Consider the following 21794-nt stretch of genomic DNA (forward strand, 5'->3'; position numbering starts at 1 on the left):
ATTTCACGATCTATTGAGAATAAGAAACCTGGTTTTGATGTGCACATTGGGTTCCTCGCACAGTCCAAAGACATACTGGTTAGTAGGTTAATTGGTCATTGTAGGCTGTCCTGTGATTAGGCTAGGGTTTAATCAGTGGCTTGCTGGGGTGGCCCAGCTCGATGGGCTGGAGTGGTGCTGTATCTCTCAATCTTCAGGAACACTTATTACCCCTCAAACATCAGGTTCTTGAACCAACTTCACTCAATGTCATGTGCCCCATCTGTTATAGTTATTATTTAATAGATTTATTGAGTATGCCCACAAGAAAATGAATCTCAGGGTTGTATATGGTGACATATGTACTTTGACAATAAATTTACTTTGAAGACTGAACTTTGAATAAATAAACGTACCCGTGTTAGGGGAGCTGACATTAGGGAAGCCCTGAGGCAGTTACGTTGAATTTACACCAGCGGCAGAGACCATTCACCGTATATGGTATAAAGAGGTAAACAGCAGGGAAGCAAGCCCTTCAGCCCATCGAGTCTGTGCTGTTCATCAACCCCCATTTACAGTGATCCAACACTAATCTCATTCTATCCTCGCCACTTTTTCAACTCCTCTTGGATACTGACGCTCATTACAAACTACAAAGTCCAATTAACCCACATGCCTTCAGGGTGTGGAAGGAAACTGAAGCACTCAGAATAAAACAGTTCCAGAGAGGGTGTGCAAACTCCACATAGACAGCACCGGTGGTCAGGATCAAACATGGTCTTGGGGGCTGTGAGCAACAGATCCTCTAACAGCACTTTTGATACGTCAGCTTTAGACCATACGATATAGGAGCAGAATTCTGGTGTTCGAATATTTTCTGTCATTCATTCTTTGAGGATGTCTGTGACAGAGTAAGAATTTCAGGTTGTATACTGTATACATTCTCTGATATTAAATCAACCTTTGAATTAGGCCATTTGGCCCATTGAGTCTGCTCCACCGTTCCATCTTGAGCGAGTCATTTCTCTCTCAGTCTCACAGGTTAAGCAATGTTGGGCTGTGTTTACCAGAGATTGGAAGAATGTGATGTGATCACATTGTGAAAGGGACCAACTGTAGAAAATCCTGGCTGGACTGCCTTTGACAAAGGTGCATAATCACATAATAAATTTGGGAGAGGAATCAGCCATGCATGGCTGAGAAACGGAGAAACTTCTTAATGCAAAGGGTAGGAAATTAACTGCACAGAGAGCAGTGGGTGTATTCAAGCTGAGCTCTATTTTTCAAGCACAATAGGAGATCCAAGAACACAGGAGCTGGGTGGGAAAGTAGACAAGGGAGAGGACTTATTTAGGAGGTTACATGACAAACTCCTCCTTCTAAATGTGCGGTTTTTACTTCCTTCCAAATTTATCCAACACATCCAACACAGCAAGTCATTTGATAAGGTACCCCATGCAAGTCTTATTGTATTGAGAAAGTAAGGAGGCATGGGATCCAAGGGGACCTTGCTTTGTGGATCCAGAATTGGCTTGTCCACAGAAGGCAAAGAGTGGTTGTAGATGGGGTCATATTCTGCATGGGGGCGTCACCAGTGGTGTGCCTCAGGGATCTGTTCTGGGACCCCTCCTCTTTGTGATTTTTATAACTAAACTGGATGAGGAAGTGGAAGGATGGGTTAGTAAATTTGCTTATGACACACATGTTGGGGGTGTTGTGGATAATGTGGAGGGCTGTCAGGGACGTTGATAGGATGCAAAACTGGGCTGAGAAGTGGCAGATGGAGTTCAACACAGATAAGTGTGAGGTGGTTCATTTTGGTAGGTCAAATATGATGGCAGAATATTTATTTCAAGTCAGAAGCAATTTTACATGCAACTAACAAGTTTCTGAGGTGTTGTGACATTTACCCAGGGGCTTCTGGCCTGGCTTGATTTACTTGTACATTGTAATACAGTCATCTAGAGTGTTAGTGAGTATTCTGGTGTTAGGTTACTTAGCAAAATATTAACTTCAGCAACTAACCTCAGCAGCCGATCTTTAGACCTGAACATGGACTGTTGATTAAATGTAAAATGCAGCCCTGGACAATAGGTTCTGCGAGCTGTGAACAGCAGTTAATTGAAAAACCAGGCAATGCTGATTAACATTCATTTTGGTTGCCTGGAGTGTGGGTGCGAAGAAGGAGGTGTGGAAATTAAATATAATTCAAAGGAAGCATTGTAGATACAGTGTAAATTTAGAACTATCCTTTGATCTTTAGAATATAACACGTTCTTGAATAAGGGAACACCACCTGCACCCTCCAATCCTCTGGAACCTCTCCTGTCCCCATTGATGATGCAAAGATCATTGCCAGAGGCTCAGCAATCTCCTCCCTCGCCTCCCACAGTAGCCTGGGTACATCTCGTCCAGTCCCGGAGACTTATCCAACTTGATGCTTGTTTGAAACTCCTTATTATGTTCTATAATACTGGTGAGCATCTTTAAACATGCAGTACACATTCTGCTAATGTTACATCTACAAAAACTATTACAAATCATCTACTCAGAAACAAAATGTCAAAGCAAAAACTATCACATCTTTATAGAAAAGATGGATCAATATTCAGAAGAGAAGATGGATTTGGGTGCAATTTTATACCAAGCCTGCAAAAGCAAATGTTAATATAAGAAACTTACCATGAAGTAGATAGCAGTCTACAGTAATGTCTCATCCTGACTACAGGGTACAAGCCACTGTTGGTGTACAAAGTTCAAAGTAGATTTTATTAACAGTGTCACCACATACACCCCTGAGAATCATTTTTCTGTGGGCATACTCAGCAAATCTATAGAATAGTAGCTGTAACAGGATCAATGAAAGATCAACCAGAGTGCGGCAGACCACAAACTGTGCAAAGGCAAATTGAAATAATTAGCAATAAAGAACAAGAACATGAAATACCACGATAAGAGTCCTTATATTGAGATCTTTGTTTGTGGGGAAAATATCTCACTGGCAGTGGTGGGATTTGAACCCACGCCTCCGAAGAGACTGGAGCCTAAATCCAGCGCCTTAGACCGCTCGGCCACACTACCAACTGTAGAAAAGGGGCAATGCTGTCACATCAAGTTCCTCTTTTGGAATTGATCATCATGTTTTAAAACTCTTAATTGTCAAAAGATAGCGGGTTTGTTTTTTTAATAAAATAGACTTTATGGAGAGAAATGCATAAACTATCATAATCAAAGAGTGAAGGTATGTGACTTAGTAACACTGTAGCATCCTTAGTCAGGTACTCGATTAGTAATTGCCTTTCCACTTGAGTGTAAAGCTCCCCTTTATTTCAAAGTTCATGTATTATCAAAGTATGTATACATTATACAACATCAAGATTAATTTCCTTACAGGCAGCCACAAAATAGAGAAGCCCAAAGGATACTATCTAAATCTCAAAGGAAGTTACAGTGTCACAGTTGCATAATTAGTGCACAGATATACAAATATTAGAAGTGAAGTAAGAAAGAATAAAAAATAATTACCATAAAAATAAGATGTACAAGATTTACAAGTCAAAGATTACAAGGTCACTTTCCCGGCTATAGGTTGACTCATTGTAGAGCCTGATGGCTGAGGGTAAGTGTTTGAGTGATTTTTGTGTTTAGGACATATACATTTAGCAACTGACATTGGCTACCAGTCTTCACATCTGAATATATATTGTGGATTTAACTTGGAGTGCAGCTCTGAACAATGGGTTCCTAAAGTCAGTGAATCCCAGTCCAGACAATGCTGATTAAAATTCATTTGGATGTCTGTGGTGTGGGTGTGAATCAGGAGGTGTGAAGGTTGTACGCAGTTTCAAAGAAAGCATTGTCCATATATTGTAAAAATGGAATTGTTCTTTGATGTTTGTCACATAAGATATTGAGCCCTTTGTTGGGCCAGCAGACCTTTAGACCGAAAGCATCTCCCTATGATACCTGCTGTCCCTTGTGTTGTCGAATAAAGGATCTGCTTTGTATCTACCAGAAATTTTCTCCAGTGATGTCATTCACGCAACAACATTTGGTGTCAGGAGTGGAATACCTTCGTGCAGCCCATCGTGTGACCACTGATCTTAACAGGCTAAGTGGATGAATATTTTTCATAATTAGCACTTACACTTGGATCTGTTCAGGTCGGTGGTACACAGGAACACGAGGTGTCATGATCGCGGAGAGCTGAACTGGTAGATATAAAAATAGTGTGTGCGCGTGCATGTATGTCTATGCAAGTGAGGAAACTTTGCGTGTGAATTTGGTGAGATGGAACCACCAGTTGCAAACTGTTCAGAGCGCCAGAGTGGGGCGTGTATACTCGTTCGGTGAGCTGCATTTTAGTGTATACATTTTGCGACTGTGATGCAAAGGAATACAACAGGCATCATGAGTTCAGGTGCTCAAAAGTGGCAGATTGCGGAGTACATACTCTGCGGTTTTAACTATGTGCTCTTTAACTGGTACCCGTCTTTTATATTTTGCGTAGTGTGGGAATTAGTGTGGAGATGTTTCAGGGAGAGGTTTTACCCAGATATATCTATCTGGGTGGCACCTGTTGAGATCAAGCAATGTCAGGTTGAGAACCCTGATGATCCCAGGCAGCCCTTGACCTTGATTATGACCATTCATAAACCTTCACCCCGTGGGAGAAACAGAGCATTTTGTCTGACTTGCCCTCACTTAAAGTTGCATGTGGCAATTCAGAATTCTGGCGCAAGCTCGAGGACATGGTTGGAATTCACTAGATGCACCCTAAACATATACAGATGTTGGTAAAAGCGAAAAGCCTGAGGAATATGTGGGACAGGTTGGCCCAGGGGGTGTGGGATGGTACCTGGGCAACTACTGGGAATGCCAGCAAGAAGAAAGATATTGCTTTTTTAAAGGGGAAGTAAGGCAGCGGCTGGGGGGAGGTGAGAGCAACTGGGGAACCATAATGACAGTGAATCAAAAAACTGATGAGACAGCCATGGATTATGCAGAACGTAAATATCGAGTGTACGAGGAGTATTCCGGGTTGGATAATCCAAGGAGGGATGACCAAGTTTTCCTGAAAATACTGAAGGAAGGCCTGTGCTCAGCCCACCAGGAAGTTTTAGATACACCGAAGAAAGTGCAAGAGAAATCATAAAGTGGCTATAGTGGATGCAGCTGCTGTGATGTCTCAGAGAGTTTGTTTTGCTTGCCGGTGACCAGGGCATGAAGCAAGGAATTGTTGGAATAGATGTGGGAGGGTAAAAGAGTTGATATGCTGCAGGTGTGGCCATTTGGGACATGGTTGGGGGCACTGACCAAAGAAGAGGAAAGTAAAACAGGTGAACATCATGTCAGGCATGCAATCTCTCACCCCATTGGTGCCCAGTCTGACCAATCAGATCATAGAGCTAGTAAAGATGGCTCCTAGGTCAGAAAAGAATGTGGCAGTGGGCCCCACTGCCAGCGCTGGTGACCCGCGAATGTGCAGGACAGCAACGTTAGGGGGATGACAATACAATATGTTAGTGGACACAGGGACATTGGTATCGATAACAGACCTACTCTTGCCAACAAACGGACAGGCCATTTATATTTGGGGTTTAGGAGGGAAAACAGTGAAAGCAGAAAGAAGCGAGTTGCAAATACTCGAAATCGGGGGAGTGCAGCTTCCGGTGTATTTCTGAATCTGTCCAAATAATGAGGGCACGATCCTTGGAATAGACATCCTAAGGGAAGCGGGGCCGTTATAGATCTGGGAAAGGGAAAAATAATATGGACAAGTCAGGGGCAGCGAACATGTACAACCGATGGAATACACAACCTGGCTAGCAGCTGCCCCGATCATTGGAGACGGGAGCCAGCAGTTCCCAGCAGAGTGGGGTAGACACAAGCAGGATTGTGGCCAAGTAAAGATAAACTCAGTTAAGGTAGACGAGGGTCTGTATAAATCCCATAAGCAGTCCCCTATAAAAACTGACACACTCTCCGCTGTTCAGGGTAAAGTGAAGGAACTAAAACACCCGGGGACACTCAGAGAGACTGCGGCAATTACTAACTTGGCCCAGTGGATCATAACCATTAACAACAGGCTATACCGCCCTTAAGGCCATACAGGGATTGCATCCCACAGTGGTGCCCTGCAACAATCCTGAATGGACTGTCTCCAGAAAATAAAATTTTTTCAGTCCTGGATATCGCTATTGGATTTGGGGTGGCTCCGCTTGGCACCCGAGTGCCATGACTGACTTGCCTTCACCTTGGGTGGGCAGCAATATACTCCCGCCAGATTTCCCCAGGGACTCCACAGTAGGCCGGCCATTTTTCATGTCGACATACGTACAATATGCAGATGATCTACTAATCGCTTCAGACACTGAAGCAGGTAATTTAGGGGTGATAATTTAGAGATGTTGCTAGATGAGGTGGCTCCAATTAAAATAAAAGCTCACCAGAAGGGGGAGAGTACGGAGCAGGAAGGAAATGAGTGGGCAGACATTACTGCGAAGAAGGCAGCTGAGGAACAAGAGGCAATTGAAATTGCAAGTGTGCAGGAAGAAACGACGGAAGCCTGTTTAGTAAAATTATGAAGAGGTGGAGGCAGAAGAGGAGAGATGGAGGAGAAGGGGAACAAAAGAGGGTGCAGATGGCAGCTGGGAGTCGTGGTGGCATCACCGTGTATTAGGCAGATATTACTGAAGTTATATCGTGGGGTGATGCATCAGGGAAGGCAGAGCATGATCATGACCCTCCAGCAGCACCAGGGATGGGCGAGATGTTGAGCAATTCTGCCGCCTTTGTATCATTTGTGCCCAGCATAACCCTGGTGAGGGCAGAAAGCTACAGCTGACAAACCAGCCGCGGCCGGTGGGTGGGGGGTGGGTTCCTGGGAAAACATCCAGATAGACTTCATGGGACTCCTGCCAAAACACAAGGCAGAAAGCTGCTGTGTAGTAATAATGGATCACTTCACTCAGTGGGTAGAGGCTTTCCCAGCAAGGGACTACACTACTGCACGGATCCTAGTTCGGGAATTCCGCCCACGGTAGAGAACCCCAGTCCAGGCGGATTCGGATCAGGGCTCACATTTCACAGGGAAAGTGATGAAGGAAATGTCAACTGTTGGGAATTCGATAACAGTTCCAAGCACCCTACCACCCTCAGAGTTCAGGAATGGTGAAAGGGTGAACCAAATAATCAAGAATGCCTTAGACGAAGCTATAGCTGAGACGGGAAAGACATGGGTTGATGTATTACAAGAATCCTGATGAGATTGCGCGCAACCCCGAACCGCACACTGGGTTTCAATCCCTACGAATTATTGATGGGGCGAGCAATGCGACTCCCCTATGGGGTTAATTATGGATTGTGGGGAGCCTGAGGCTTACAGGGATAGAATGACACAATGTGTGAAAGGGCTTTGCAACCGTGTAATTAGAAAACCTAAGAGAGGAACACCAGCCGGCCACATCAGACCTGACCACAGTTGATGGAAACGGATCCATAGCGAACGCGAAGGCAGAAGACACTGAGGCTACATCCATACTAGACCGGATAATTTTGAAAATGCCGGTTTCATGTAAAAACGATAGGAGTCCACACTATGCGTTTTTGAAAATATCTCTGTCCACATTGAAACGGAGATTTCGGTGAATCTCCTCCTACTGGGCATGCGCAGGACACATCTACCGAAAACAAGCGACATGTTTGGTGTCAAATCTCGCCGTGAAAGTGCGCGTTTGTGTAGTTACAGACTAGAAAAACTTAAAAGGACAGACAGCTGTTGGCTCTCGTGCAGGAGAACTTAAAACTAAAAAAAACAAATACTGGAGTGTACGGCGGCAACCGACAGGGAGTTCACGGACAGATTGACCCGGCTGATGACAAACATTGAAAAACTGCCGAACTCTGTTGCATTAATAAATCACCTTGTTAAATGTATTAAACATGTCTGCATCAGTGTTATCTTGTATTTCCATACACTGTTACATTAGGCTGTTACACATCTATTGTCAGAGAAGTACTTGCATAAATAGGTAAACCACCTTCATACGAGCAAGGACAGAAAACAGGCCAAAGTGAGTATACTTATTTATTCAGTAAGTTATGGATCAAAGTATTTGGTGAGTACATTTCTAACTCTTCTGGCTTCAGTCTCGTTGCCGTCTGTTCTGAAATTGTTAGGTTGTGTTCAAGAAAACAATGAAATAGCGCGCTGCCGTCTGACAGCGTTTTCAAAAGTCTCCGGTTACCCCGTCCACACTGATCTGCCCGAGCAGCGTTTTCAATAATACCCACCCTGGAAAGCGTTTCTGAAAAGCTCCGGTTTCGGGGGATGAAAACGCCGTTTTAGTGTGGACGGAGGGTAAAAACGAAGAGAAAAGGCTTCGGTTACGGATTTGTCCGGCGTGGTGTGGACGTAGCCTGAGAGTGTGACAGAAACCTGTGAATAGCATGTTAAAGTGTAATGGTAACGGTACTCTGTAATGAAGGCGGGTTACTGAGGGTAGGTGATCAGTTGAACAGCAGAGACTAGAAAAGATATTGGGGAAAATAGTTGGGGAGGGATTTAAGTTAAACCAGAGACAGCAAGGTCCACAACTTTGGTGGCATTTCAGACTGAGAAAGATTGCACACCGCATCTGAAGGCACTCCCCCACCCCCAGTCTGAATGAGACATGAATATAAATGAGCTGTTCCCCGTTCAGCAGTTGGGCCTGTGATTAACTGGACAGTTCAGGAGGGTGTCCCGCTGGGGAGAGGTCCTTGCAGCCATTCAAATGGAGACCAGCTCAACCCCTCCTGTACATTGATGAGAAGGCCCATGAGCCTGATGTGCTTACCTTGCTGGTGCCCCTGGAAAGAGAGTTTTAGCAACCAGGGAATGAAGGGGTGAAGGCGAGGAATCGGATTAAGCAGTTGGCCAGCAGGGGATGGGCCAGCAGGTGTACAAATGGAGCTGAGTTTCGAAAGACTTGTTCAAATTTCTGGAACAATCTCTCTGCTCAGCATTTTGTCGGTAGCGGTGAGGGATGATAGGGTAGATGGAGATGCACATAAAATAATTGGGGGAGGGGAGTGGTGAGGCAGGGCATTTTGCTGCCCTATTTGAGTAGATCCTCCTTTAGGTTGGCCTTTCCTGGTAAAAATTTATTTTTGTCCCGGAGGGCCAAGAGGAGGCACTGTTAGAGTGACTTTTGGGTTTAGGACATACATGTTTAGCAATTGACTTTGGCTACCAGTTTTAACATCTGAATATGTATTGTGGATTGAACTTGGAGTGCAGCTCTGAACAATGGGTTCCTAAAAGCGGTGAATCTCAGATCAGACAACGCTGATTAAAATTAATTTGGATGTCTGTGGTGGGGATGTGAATGGGGAGGTGTGAAGGTCGTAGGCAGTTTCAAAGGAAGCATCATTGTCCATACACTCTAAATATGGAATTGTCCTTTAATGTTTGGCACATAAAATATGGAGCCCCATGGTGGAGCAGTGAGATCTTTTGACCGAAAACGTCTCCACGTAATGCCTGTTGTACCTTGTTTTGTGGAATAACAAAGCTGCTTTGTATCTACCAATAATTTTTTCCAGTGACTTCATTCACACAACAACAGTAAGAATGGCCTCTTATAGCGCCTCTTGGAGCAGAATCAATCAGGTTTATTATCACTGGCACATGTCATGGAATTTGTTGACTGAGCAGAGCATTTCAATGCAATACATAATATAGAAGAAAAAAGTAATAATAAATAAATAAATAGTTCAATTACAGTATATATATATAGAATAGATTAAAAATCATGCAAGAACAGAAGTAATATATATTTAAAAAGTGAGGGAGTGTTCACAGGTTCAATGTCCATTTAGGAATCGGATGGCAGAGGGGAAGAAGCTGTTCCTGAATCACTGACTGTGTGCCTTCAGCCTTCTGTATCTCCTACCTGTTTAACAGTGAGAAAAGGGCATGCCCTGGGTGCTGGGGGTCCTTAATAATGGACGCTGCCTTTCTGAGACACCGTTCCCTAAAGGTGTCCTGGGTACTTTGTAGGCTAGTACCCAAGATGGAGCTGACTAGATTTACAACCCTCTGCAGCTTCTTTCAGTCCTTTGCAGTAGCCCCCCCCCCCACCCTCCAACTAGACAGTGATGCAGCCTGTCAGAATGCTCTCCACCGTACATCTATATACGTTTTTGAGTGTTTTTGTCGATATACCAAATCTCTTCAAACTCCTAATGAAGTATAGTCACTGCCTTGACCTCTTTAGAGCTGCATCGATATTTTGGGACCAGGTTAGATCCACAGAGATCTTGACACCCACGAACTTGAAACTGCTCACTCTCTCCACTTCTGATCCCTCTATGAGGATTGGTATGTGTTCCTTCGTCTTACCCTTCATGAAGTCCATAATCAGCTCTTTCATCTTACTGACGTTGAATGCCAGGTTGTTGCTGTGACACCGCTCCACAAGTTGTTATATCTCGCTCCTGTAGGCCCTCTGGTCTCCATCGTGAGTTTCTACCAACAATGGTTGTCTCATCAGCAAATTTATAGATGGTCTTGGAGCTATACCTAGCCACACAGTCACGGGTATAGGGAGAGTAGAGCAGTGGGCTAAGCACACACCCCTGAGGTGCACCAGTGCTGATCGTCAGGGAGGAGGAGATATTATCACGAATCCACACAGATTGTGGTCTTCCGGTTAGGAAGTTGAGGATCCAATTGCAGAGGGAGGTACAGATGCCCAGGCTCTGCAACTTCTCAATCAGGATTGTGGGAATGATGGTATTAAATGCTGAGCTGTAGTGGATGAACAGCATCCTGATGTAGGGATTTGTGTTGTCCAGAAGGTCTAAAACTGTGAGGAGAGCCATTGAGATTGCGTCTGCCATTGACCTATTGAGGCAATAGGCAAATTGCTGTGGGTCCATGTCCTTGTGGCAAGTGGGAACTTCCGCCCATAGCAGTGAGAGTTTGAAAATGTCCTTGAATACTTCCACCAGTTGGTTGGCACAGGTTTTCAGAGCCTTACTGGAAGTAGCACAGTGTGGTGACCCACTTTCTGCGCAGGCGAACCGGCTCACAAATAGCCAGCGCGCGGGGAGAGACTTTGGTAATGCACATCTGATGCCATTTCCACCCGGAGAGGGCGGGCGCTAGGGATTAAATGCCAGCGCCGCGAAGTTTGAATAAACTAGTCTCGAAACGACTTACCGACTGCGTGTCATCTCTAGCTCTGTATGTAGTACATCGCTACATTGGTGACCCCGACGGTCCAAACGGGATTTGGACCAAAGATGACCGACTCTTCATCTGTTCACACAGTTTCGCTAAAACTGCCGACTTTCTGGACGCTGCGACCATGCGTGTGGTTTAGCCAAGCAGAAGCCCAGTTCCAGTTTCGGCGGATATCCTCTGATTCCACGCGTTACTATCACGTGGTGAGCGCCCTTGACCAGGAGACGGCCGCCCAGGTTGCGGATTTCATACAGTTGCCCCCGGAAGAAGGCAAATATGAAGCATTCAAAGCGCTGCTCATTGGGACCTTTGGCCTCTCACGGCGTGAACGGGGTGCCCGCCTGCTTCACCTGGACGGTTTGGGAGGCAGACTGCCATCAGCATTGATGAACGAGATGCTGGCCCTGGCTGACGGACACAAGCCCTGCCTCATGTTCGAGCAAACATTCCTAGAGCAACTGCCCGAGGACATACATCTGCTGCTGGCCAACGCAGATTTCAGCGACCCCCGGAAGGTGGCAGCCCGGGCAGATGTGCTGTGGAAAGCCAAGAGGGAGAGCGTGGCGTCTGTCGGTCAGCAGACCAGACCAGGCCCGGCAGTGGGGCGCACACAACACAGAGGCAGGAGTGAGGAGGCCAGTGAACAGTGGTGTTTCTACCACAGTGGTGGGGCACAGAAGCCCGCTGTTGTCGCCCGCCTTACAAGGGCCAGGGCCAGGGCCAGCTGCCGCTAATGACTATGGCAGCTGGCCACCAGGACAGCCTCTTGTACGTCTGGGACAAACAGTTGGGACGCCACTTCTTGGTCGACATTGGAGCGGAAATCAGCGTCTTGCCCCCGACGGGGTACGACACCCGCAACAGGAAGTCAGGATCCACGCTGAGGGCCGCAAACGGCAGCACGATACAGACCTATGGCACCCGCACAGTGCAGCTGCAGTTCGGTGCCAGCCGGTTCACGTGGGACTTCACACTGGCTGCCGTGGCCCAACCACTCCTGGGGGCGGACTTCTTGTGAGCTCACAGCCTACTGGTCGACTTGCAAGGGAAAAGACTGGTACATGCCGAGACTTTCCAGACATTCTCCCTGGGTGAAGCCAAGTTGCTGGCCCCACACCTGGACTCCATCACGCTGTCGGACAACGAATTCACCAGAATCCTAGCGGACTTTCCATCGATTCTGGCACCGCAGTCCACGGCAGCCATGCCCAGACACGGGTTACAGCACCACATTCTGACCCAGGGACCACCCCTCCATGCCCACCACAAAGGCTCCCCCTGGAAAAGCTCCACCTGGCGAAGGAGGAGTTCAAGAAGATGGAGGAATTGGGGATCGTACGGAGGTCCAACAGCCCAAGGGCCTCCCCCCTGCACATGGTGCCCAAAGCAGCCGGGGGTTGGAGACCATGCGGTGACTACTGCAGACTGAACGAGGCTACAACACCAGACCGCTACCCCCGTGCCACACATACAGGACTTTGCAGCAAACCTGCACGGGGCAAGAATCTTTTCCAAAGTAGACCTTGTCCGGGGATACCATCAAATCCCGGTGCACCCTGACGACATCCCCAAAACAGCACTCATCACCCCGTTCGGCCTGTTCGAGTTCCTCCGAATGCCGTTTGGCCTGAAGAATGCCGCACAGACGTTCTAGCGGCTAATGGACGTGGTGGGACTCAACCTGGACTTTGCGTTCATCTATTTGGACGACATCCTTATAGCCAGCAGTAGTCGCCAGGAGCATCTGTCCCACCTCCGCCAGCTCTACTCCCGCCTGAGTGATCAACCCGGCCAAATGCCAGTTCAGTCTCGATACCATCGACTTCCTGGGCCACAGGATTACCAAAGATGGGGCAACACCTCTGCCCGCCAAGGTAGACGCGATCCGCCACTTTGCCTGGCCCAACACGGTCAAAGGCCTGCAGGAGTTTGCTGGTATGATGAACTTCTACCACCGTTTCCTCCCCTCAGCAGCCTGTATCATGCGCCCTTTGTACACCCTGATGTCGGGTAAAGGCAAGGACATTACTTGGGACGAGGAGGCTGCGGCCACTTTCGTTAAAGCCAAGGAAGCCTTGGCAGATGCCACGATGCTGGTGCACCCCAGAACGGACGTTCCGACCGCACTCACGGTGGACGCATCTGACACAGCAGTTGGTGGGGTGCTGGAGCAGCTCATCGAGGGGCGCTGGCAACCCCTGGTATTCTTCAGCAAGCACCTACAACCACCCGAACTCAAGTACAGTGCTTTCAACTGGGAGCTGTTGGCACTGTATCTGGCAATCCAGCATTTCAGGTACTTCTTAGAAGGCAGGCCGTTCACCGCGTTCACGGACCACAAACCGTTGACCTTCGCATTCACGAAGGTGTCCGATCCCTGGTCGGCTCGCCAGCAGCGACATCTGTCCTACATCTATTGAGTACATGACGGACATCCAGCATGTCTCGGGAAAGGACTATGTCGTGGCGGACGCACTCTCCAGACCAGCTGTCCAGGCCCTGTCCCTGGGGGTGGACTAAGCAGCACTGGCGGAGGCGCAGCAGGCAGACGACGAGATGCCCAGCTACAGGACCGCAGTCTCAGGTTTACAGCTGCAGGACTTTCTCGTAGGACCAGGTGAGAGGACCCTCTTGTGCGACATGGCTACCGGCCAACCTCGCCCCATCGTCCCGGCAGCCTGGAGGCGGCGAGTTTTCGACTCCATACACGGTTTGGCACACCCATCTATCAGGACAACCGTCCGGCTGGTCTCCAGCAAGTTCCTGTGGCACGGACTTCGCAAGCAGGTCAGTGAATGGGCCAGAACGTGCGCGCAGTGCCAAACAGCCAAGGTGCAGCGGCACACTAAAGCCCCGCCACAGCAGTTCGAACCCACCCACCGGAGGTTCGACCACATTCATGTGGATATCGTGGGCCCCCTACCAGTCCCGAGGAGCGCGGTACCTCCTAACTATGGTAGACCGGTTCACGAGGTGGCCAGAGGCGGTCCCGCTCACCGACACATCTGCCGATTCCTGCACCCGAGCACTGATTGCAACCTGGGTAGCACGTTTCGGGGTACCGGCCCACATTACCTCCGACAGAGGCACCCAGTTCACCTCCAGCCTGTGGTCGGCTGTGGCCAGCCTGTTGGGAACGCAGCTACACCGCACTACTGCCTACCACCCACAGTCGAACAGACTAGTGGAGCGTTTCCACCGTCACTTGAAGTCGGCTCTTATGGCCCACCTGAGAGGACCTAACTGGGTGGACGAGCTTCCCTGGGTCCTGCTTGGAATTCGCACAGCGCCCAAAGAGGATCTGCACGCCTCTTCGGCGGAGTTGGTGTACGGCGCACCCCTGGTCGTCCCAGGAGAGTTCATACCAGCCCCAAGGGGGCAAGAGGAAGAACCCGCAGCAGTCCTGGGCAGACTACGCGAAAGTCTCCTGTGCCCCCGTGCCGACTTCACAGCACAGACGGACCCCAACCCAAAGACCTGCAGGACTGTACGTTTGTGTTTGTACAAAGGGGCGGGCACCAGGCACTGCTACAGAGGCCATACGAGGGGCTGTTTAAGGTAATCAACAACAACGGGTCCACGTACGTTCTGGACATTGGGGGGGGGGAGAGGAGGTTTTCACGTTGGACTGACTCAAATCAGCCCATGTGGACGGTGCAGCCGGTCGAGGTTCAGGCACCGGGGCGCAGAGGCAGACCTCCCAAACAGAGGCTGATCCAGACTGTGGACATTGGGGGGTGTATCGCCGGTTCTGGGGGTGTGGGGTTATGTGGCGACCCACTTTCTGCGCAGGCGAACCGGCTCACAAATAGCCAGCGCGCAGGGAGAGACTTTGGTAATGCATCTCTGATGTCATTTCCGCCTGGAGAGGGCGGGCACTAGGGATTAAATGCCAGCGCCGCGAAGTTTGAATAAACTAGTCTCGAAACAACTTACGGACTGCGTGTCGTCTCTAGCTCTGTATGTAGTACATCGCTACAACAGTTGCTTTAGTCTATTACTGAAAGTGCTCCTCGTTTCAGTCAGGATGGCAGCAGGAGAGGGTGAGAAACACTATCCACAATGCCAGGATTTTTCAGAGGGTCCTTAGTTCTACCACAACCTCCAGTACGTCTATTTTGATTCCTATCACAGAGCCAACCTTTCAAAAGAACCGATTAAAAAAAAGACCATCAAACACCTGATGCGCAGAGAGAGAATAATCATGCAAACAATAAAAGTAAGCAAATAGCATTCAGAACTGAAATTTAATGGAAGGCACGAAGCCAGGCGTCACTGCAGCTGGAGTAGGGCATAGCCTCAGTTCATCGCAGAGCCAAATAAACGTTGTGGGACCACGGACATGAAGCCGGTCGTCACTGCGGCTGGAGCAGGCCACGGCCTCTGTTAGGTGCAGAGCTGAGTAAACATTGTGGCACAACCAGGCAGAGCTGGCCTGGCCCTTGCCTCCGATCCCGACACCCTAACCTTTTCACTAGGAGAACTAAACTTTAAAATTGTGAGAAATTAAAAGCTTTCTTTTATAGGCAGGATTTAAAAAAAAAACAATGGACAACCTGTTTATATGGGTTTCAGATTGGTTTGCAAAGAGGTCTTACAAGGTTGTTGTTTTTTTTTGTGTAACAGACACGGCGTATTGCCTTACGGTGCACAGATTTACAAGTCATGGCAGGAGCGAATCAGTTTCAAAGAGATGTGTTTCTAAGGAGGAATGTCATTCCGTTGGATGCCATCATTTCAGGAAATTTGGTTATACGGTAAGTCCTGGGATAGCCATTTTGGGTTGAGGGGCCAATTTCTGTGCTAAGGACTATAATAATACATATGATCAATATTGTACATTACCTAAGGAAAGATCTGCATGTATAATCACACCTCTCAGATGCTCTCATGCATGACTCATGATTTAGTGCCAGAACTGTAGTTACATTGGAAATATAGCCAACAGGTGGCTAATGCATACACTGGTATTTTGCAAAGAAAATAAGTATAATAATGAAAAATAACCTCTGTAGAAGTGTTATGGGTGATAAATATTGAATATCTCTCCAGCCTTTCATTTTCCAGTCAAGATGGCGCCTGCATGCAACGCTCCTTTGGTCATCATCTTCTGGATAGATCATGAAACCATATATTTCTCTCCTCTTCTGTCTTTTACATTTGCTTCTCATTTTGAATGTGAGCCTGTGATTTGCAATTTGGAGATCGTTTAGGTGGCTCAGCTCTTTGCCTCTCTGAGGGTATTCCAGGAGGCAGAGGCAATGTACGGGAAGCTCATGGTGAGAAGGCTGTAAATGGATAGTTGATATTTGAATTCACGCTTTGAATTTTTTCAATGATTATAAGTTCCCTGGCCTCCACCGCCTTATTTTCACCATGGACGTCCAGTCCCTATATACCTCCATTCCTCACCAGGAAGGTTTCAAAGCTCTCCACTTCTTTTTGGATTCCAGACCTAACCAGTTCCCCTCTACCACCGCTCTCCTCTGTCTAGCGGAATTAGTTCTTACTCTCAATAATTTCTCCTTTGGCTTCTCCCACTTCCTCCAAACCATAAGTGTAGCCATGGGCACCTGCATGGGTTCCGTTATGCCTGCCTTTTTGTTGGCTTTGGGGAACAGTCCATGTTCCAAGCCTATACAGGTATCTGTCCCCCTCTTTTCCTTCGCTACATCGACGACTGCATTGGCGCTGCCTCCTGCACGCATGCTGAGCTCGTTGACTTCATTAACTTTGCCTCCAACTTTCACCCTGCCCTCAAATTTACCTGGTCCATTTCTGACACCTCCCTCCCCTTTCTTGATCTTTCTGTCTCCATCTCTGGAGACAGCTTATCTACTGATATCTACTATAAGCCTACAGACTCTCACAGCTACCTGGACTATTCCTCTTCCCACCCTGTCTCTTGCAAAAATGCTTTCCTCTTCTCACAATTCCTCTGCCGCATCTGCTCTCAGGATGAGGCTTTTCACTCCAGGACGAAGGAGATGTCTTCCTTTTTTAAACAAAGGGGCTTCCCTTTTTCCACCATCAACTCTGCTCTTAAACGCATCTCTCCCATTTCCCGCACATCTGCCCTCACCCCATCTGCCCACCACCCCACTTGGGATAGGGTTCCCCTTGTCCTCACCTACCACCCCACCAGCCTCCAGGTCCAACGTATAATTCTCTGTAACTTCCGCCACCTCCAACGGGATCCCACTACCAAGCACATCTTTCCCTCCCCCCCTTTCTGCTTTCCGCAGGGATCGCTCCCTACGCGACTCTCTTGTCCATTTGTCCCTCTTCACTGATCTCCCTCCTGGCACTTATCCTTGTAAGCCGAACAAGTACTACACCTGCCCTTACACTTCCTCCCTCGCCACCATTCAGGGCCCCAGACAGTCCTTCCAGGTGAGGCGACACTTCACCAGTGAGTCGGCTGATGTGGTATACTGCGTCCGGTGCTCCCGGTGTGGCCTTTTATATATTGGTGAGACCCGACGCAGACTGGGAGACCGTTTCACTGTACTCCTACGCTCGGTCCACCAGAGAAAGCAGGATCTCCCAGTGGCCACGCATTTTAATTCCACGTCCCATTCCCATTCTGATATGTCTACCCATGGCCTCCTCTACTGTCAAGATGAAACCACACTCAGGTTGGAGGAACAACACCTTATATACTGGCTGGGTAGCCTCCAACCTGATGTCATGAACATTGACTTCTCTAACTTCCATTAATGCCCCTCCTCCCCTTCTTACCCCATCCCTGATATATTTAGTTTTTCCCCCCTCCTTTTTTTTCCTCTCTTTCTGCCCATCACTCTGCCTGTTCTCTATCTCCATCTGGTGCTCCCCTCCCCCTTTCTTTCTCCCTAGGCCTCCCGTCCCATGATCTTTTCCCTTCTCCAGCTCTGTATCCCTTTTGCCAATCACCTTTCCGGCTCTCAGCTTCATCCCACCCCCTCCGGTCTTCTCTTATCATTTCAGATCTCCCCCTCCCCCTCATACTTTCAGATCTCTTACTACCTTTCCTTTCAGTTAGTCCTGACGAAGGGTCTCAGCCCGAAACATTGACAGTGCTTCTCCTTATAGATGCTGCCTGGTCAGTTGTGTTCCACCAGCATTTTGTGTGTGTTGCTTGAATTTCCAGCATCCGCAGATTTCCTCATGTTTGCTAACGGATTAATTAGATATCTCCCTCTACTTTCCACTGGGCTCTAGCACAGCAAAGGTTGGGACACCCAACAGTTCAGACATTCAGTTCAGTCAAGATGAATCTCAAGATTGTATCTGGGATATGTTCTTCTTCTTCTTCTTAAGTCCTTAGCTTCCAGTGGAGCATAGACTATCGATGAGCTCCTGGCTCCATCGTCCAAAGTTGATGGTATGGTTGGAGTTCATCAATATTTCTGAAATCTGTTGTATCCGCTGTACAGGGGACTGGCCTATACAGCTTCACCAGAGCCCTGATGCCCAGTCTTACCCATTTCCTCCTCTCACAATGGGGACAGAGGGTTTGAATTTGAGAGGCTTATGGAATACATACTTTGATAATAAATGTACTTTAACATTGTCTACAGCTAGTAATAAACTTTCATAAATGTACTCAAACCTTTTAACCAGTTTTCAGCAGGTGAAATTAAAATAAGATAGTTGGTATCTGAGCATTTTCTCAGGAGAGCCTAATTGAGTTGGCAATGAATTGGTGCCTTGGTGAGTTGTAGGAGTGTTAGAAGAGTCAGTGGAGGTAAAACATTAGGCACACATGTAAATTGCAGGTAATATTGGGGTAGAAATGTATGGTTTGGGTTGAATGGTCTCTTTTCATGCCATTAAATACTGAAAAATAGAAGCAGGCGCAGACCATTTGGCCCCTCATTCCTTCTCTGCTATTCCAGGAGGATATTCTTCAATAAGGCTGAACTTTAACCTCAGCGTAATTTTCCTGCATTGATCCTAAATGCACTGGAATGTGACTTTAATGGGGTTATTTCCCCCTCACCTGGCTGCAACTATCACCTTAAAGTTCAAAGTTCAAACTAAATTTATCAAAGTACATGTATGTCACCATATGCAACCCTGAAATTCATTTCCTTGTGTGCATACTCAATAAATCTATAGAATAATAACCACAACAGAATCAATGAGGCGCCCAATTTGGGTGTTTAACCAGAGTGCAGAAGACAAGGAACTGTACAAATATAATAATAATAACAATAATAGATAAAGAAGCAATAAATATCGAGAATGTGAGGTGGAAGAGTTCTTGAAGGTGAGTCCCTAGGTTGTGAGAACATTTCAGTAATGGGACAAGTGAAGCTGAGTGTAGTTGTCTCCTTTGGTTCAAAAGCCTGATGGTTGAGGGGCAGTCATTGTTTTTGAACCTGGTGGTGTGAGTCCTGAGGCTCTTGTACCTTCTTCCTGATGCCAGCAGTGAGAAGGTGGGGAGGAGTCTACCTGTGATGGACCTGCCAACTTGTACTCCTCCCCCTCCCTCCACCTTTTACTGACTTCACCCCCTCCCTTTCCTCTTCAGTCCTGATGAAAAGTCTCTTGTGCTTTTATTTCAGGAGTGCATTTCCTGCTGTGAGGGGATGATCTGTAACATTGAAGTGCCAACGAATCACACAAACGCAGTGTTTATGGTGGAACGGATGCATGGGTCGCCTTTGTCTTGCAGCAGTGGGGTGCAGAGCATAACCTGGATCACAGCACCTCTTCTACTCCTTTTACAGATCTGATGCAGCGGCAAGTCTGACCGAGTTCTGTAAGTCCATCAGCCACGCTGTCTGATACCAGCTGCAGAAGGAAAGCACTGCCTTCCTGATACTCCCAGAGATTTACACTCAAAGGAGTGCGATGTCATTTTGTGAGTTTAACAGCATTCGAAGACTGGACAGAACTTATCAAATGGGCAAAACTGCTGTCACGATGGACTCCTGACTTAGCTTCAGTGAGTCCTAACCACCAAGTGAGGAAGACCAGAGGATGTTCAATGATATATACCGAGTTTTTTTGTGTTGAATCTTGTTTCCTGTGCTAAAAATAGTGTTCTGTTTGCATGGTGATGTTGCTTTTTGACACCTGGTGAATACAGACCTGGTAATCTGTACATGCAACTTGGCAAAAGATGTCTGCAAACTATTTGGTCACATTGGAGCAAATTCTTTTCCGGTTTATTCACGATTGTTCCTTTCTGCACCTTGTGGTGCATTGGGTGGCAACTTTGCTGTTTCCTTAGCATTTCTCTATTTTTTGCGAGGCTGAGTTGCTAGCTCGATGCTCAACCCAGAACAGATGGAAAATCTGCAAGGAGCTGTTCGGATTTGAACCAGGGACCACTCGCCTCGAAGTCCAGTGCAGATGCCACTACACCACCGGCCAACAATTGCACAATTACTGGAGTAGAAACTGCAGACAGATTTTCTACCAACTGAGGCCAGTGATTCGAGACAAATTACAGTTTCTTCCAGTTTAGCCCAGGAAGAAGGCAAACAACAGAGGAAAGCCCGAAGGTTGAATTTGGGAGCTCTTCTGGCCTGATTTGACAGTAACTCTTGGAATGATGTCAAAAGAACAGTAATAGTTTTCAATATTAACTGTTTGTTTGATTGTGTTTAATTTGCTCAAAACTGAACCTTACTGGTGTGGTCTTTGATGAAGAGATATGAGTAATAACATGGTATGACAGAAGGAAAATTATATTTTCTGTTACAATCAAAGCATGAAGATTTTCTTTTTTAGGTCATAGAAGTTTTAAACTAGTAGAAGATGTTGCTGAGAAAGATTATTGTGACACAGGCAACAGGCATGCCTGTTTGAAGCTTGGAACAAAAGCCTTATCCTGCATTTACAACAGTCATTGCATGTTGAGCCTGAAATTCTCAAATGTAGATAAATGAGAGGGCTAAAATTTTAAAAAAACTTACTTATTTTTCCATGTATTGGGTGAGCAGCAATTGGACTGGTTCAGAGAGATTACTCTCAGGATATTTATATTAATATTGACCGTGCTTGAAATAGTGGTTATATTTGTATGTATTTCTCTAGCTTTCTAAGATATTAAACGTATAATGTGTGTCTCTCCCACAACTGATACATTTCTTAAATGGTCAACTACTATTAGAATATTTGCTGCTGGAACACTGAACTGAGTGATCTAAAAATTTCAAAAACTTGACAAGTACTGTAGATTATGGAATCAACAACAAATCAGAAAAAAAGATCAAGTTAATGTAAAACCGGATCACCTCCTTAAGGCAGGAAAGTATTAAAGTATTAAGTATTATGAAGAAGTATTAACATTCAATGTGAAATAACTGCAGAAAGTGATGCAAATACTCAATTGGTCAGGGAGCTTGTGACTGCTTCTACTTGTCAAAAACTCTTCTGATGCTGCTCGACCCACTAAATATTCTCAGCATTTTCTGTTTTTAGAGGTGTATAAGATGATGAGAGGCATTGATTGTGTGGATAGTCAGAGGTTTTTTTTTCCCCAGAGCTGAAATGGCTAGTTCGAGAGGGCACAGGTTTAAGGTGCTGGGGAGTAGGTACAGAGGAGATGTCAGGGGTAAGTTTTTAAACAGAGTGGTGAGTGCAT

General features: G+C 46.9%; 1 protein-coding gene and 1 non-coding gene across 3 annotated transcripts in view; one reads left to right on the forward strand and one right to left on the reverse strand.

The window, feature by feature from the left end:
• Positions 1-21270, forward strand: part of lypd6b (LY6/PLAUR domain containing 6B) — a 234147-nt gene extending 212877 nt beyond the window's left edge. For both annotated transcript variants that reach the window (XM_073026174.1, XM_073026186.1), the window contains 2 exons: positions 15839-15969; positions 19765-21270. In XM_073026174.1, the coding sequence (XP_072882275.1) occupies positions 15839-15969; positions 19765-19935 (302 nt within the window). In that variant the 3' untranslated portion in view covers positions 19936-21270. The remainder of the gene's footprint in view (positions 1-15838; positions 15970-19764) is intronic.
• trnal-uag (transfer RNA leucine (anticodon UAG)) lies at positions 2979-3060 on the reverse strand. The gene has a single exon. It is a non-coding gene; the product is annotated as a tRNA-Leu (tRNA).
• Positions 21271-21794: the final 524 nt, after the last annotated feature.

The sequence above is a fragment of the Hemitrygon akajei genome, chromosome 2 (assembly GCF_048418815.1).
Source record: "Hemitrygon akajei chromosome 2, sHemAka1.3, whole genome shotgun sequence".
NCBI classification, from domain to species: domain Eukaryota; kingdom Metazoa; phylum Chordata; class Chondrichthyes; order Myliobatiformes; family Dasyatidae; genus Hemitrygon; species Hemitrygon akajei.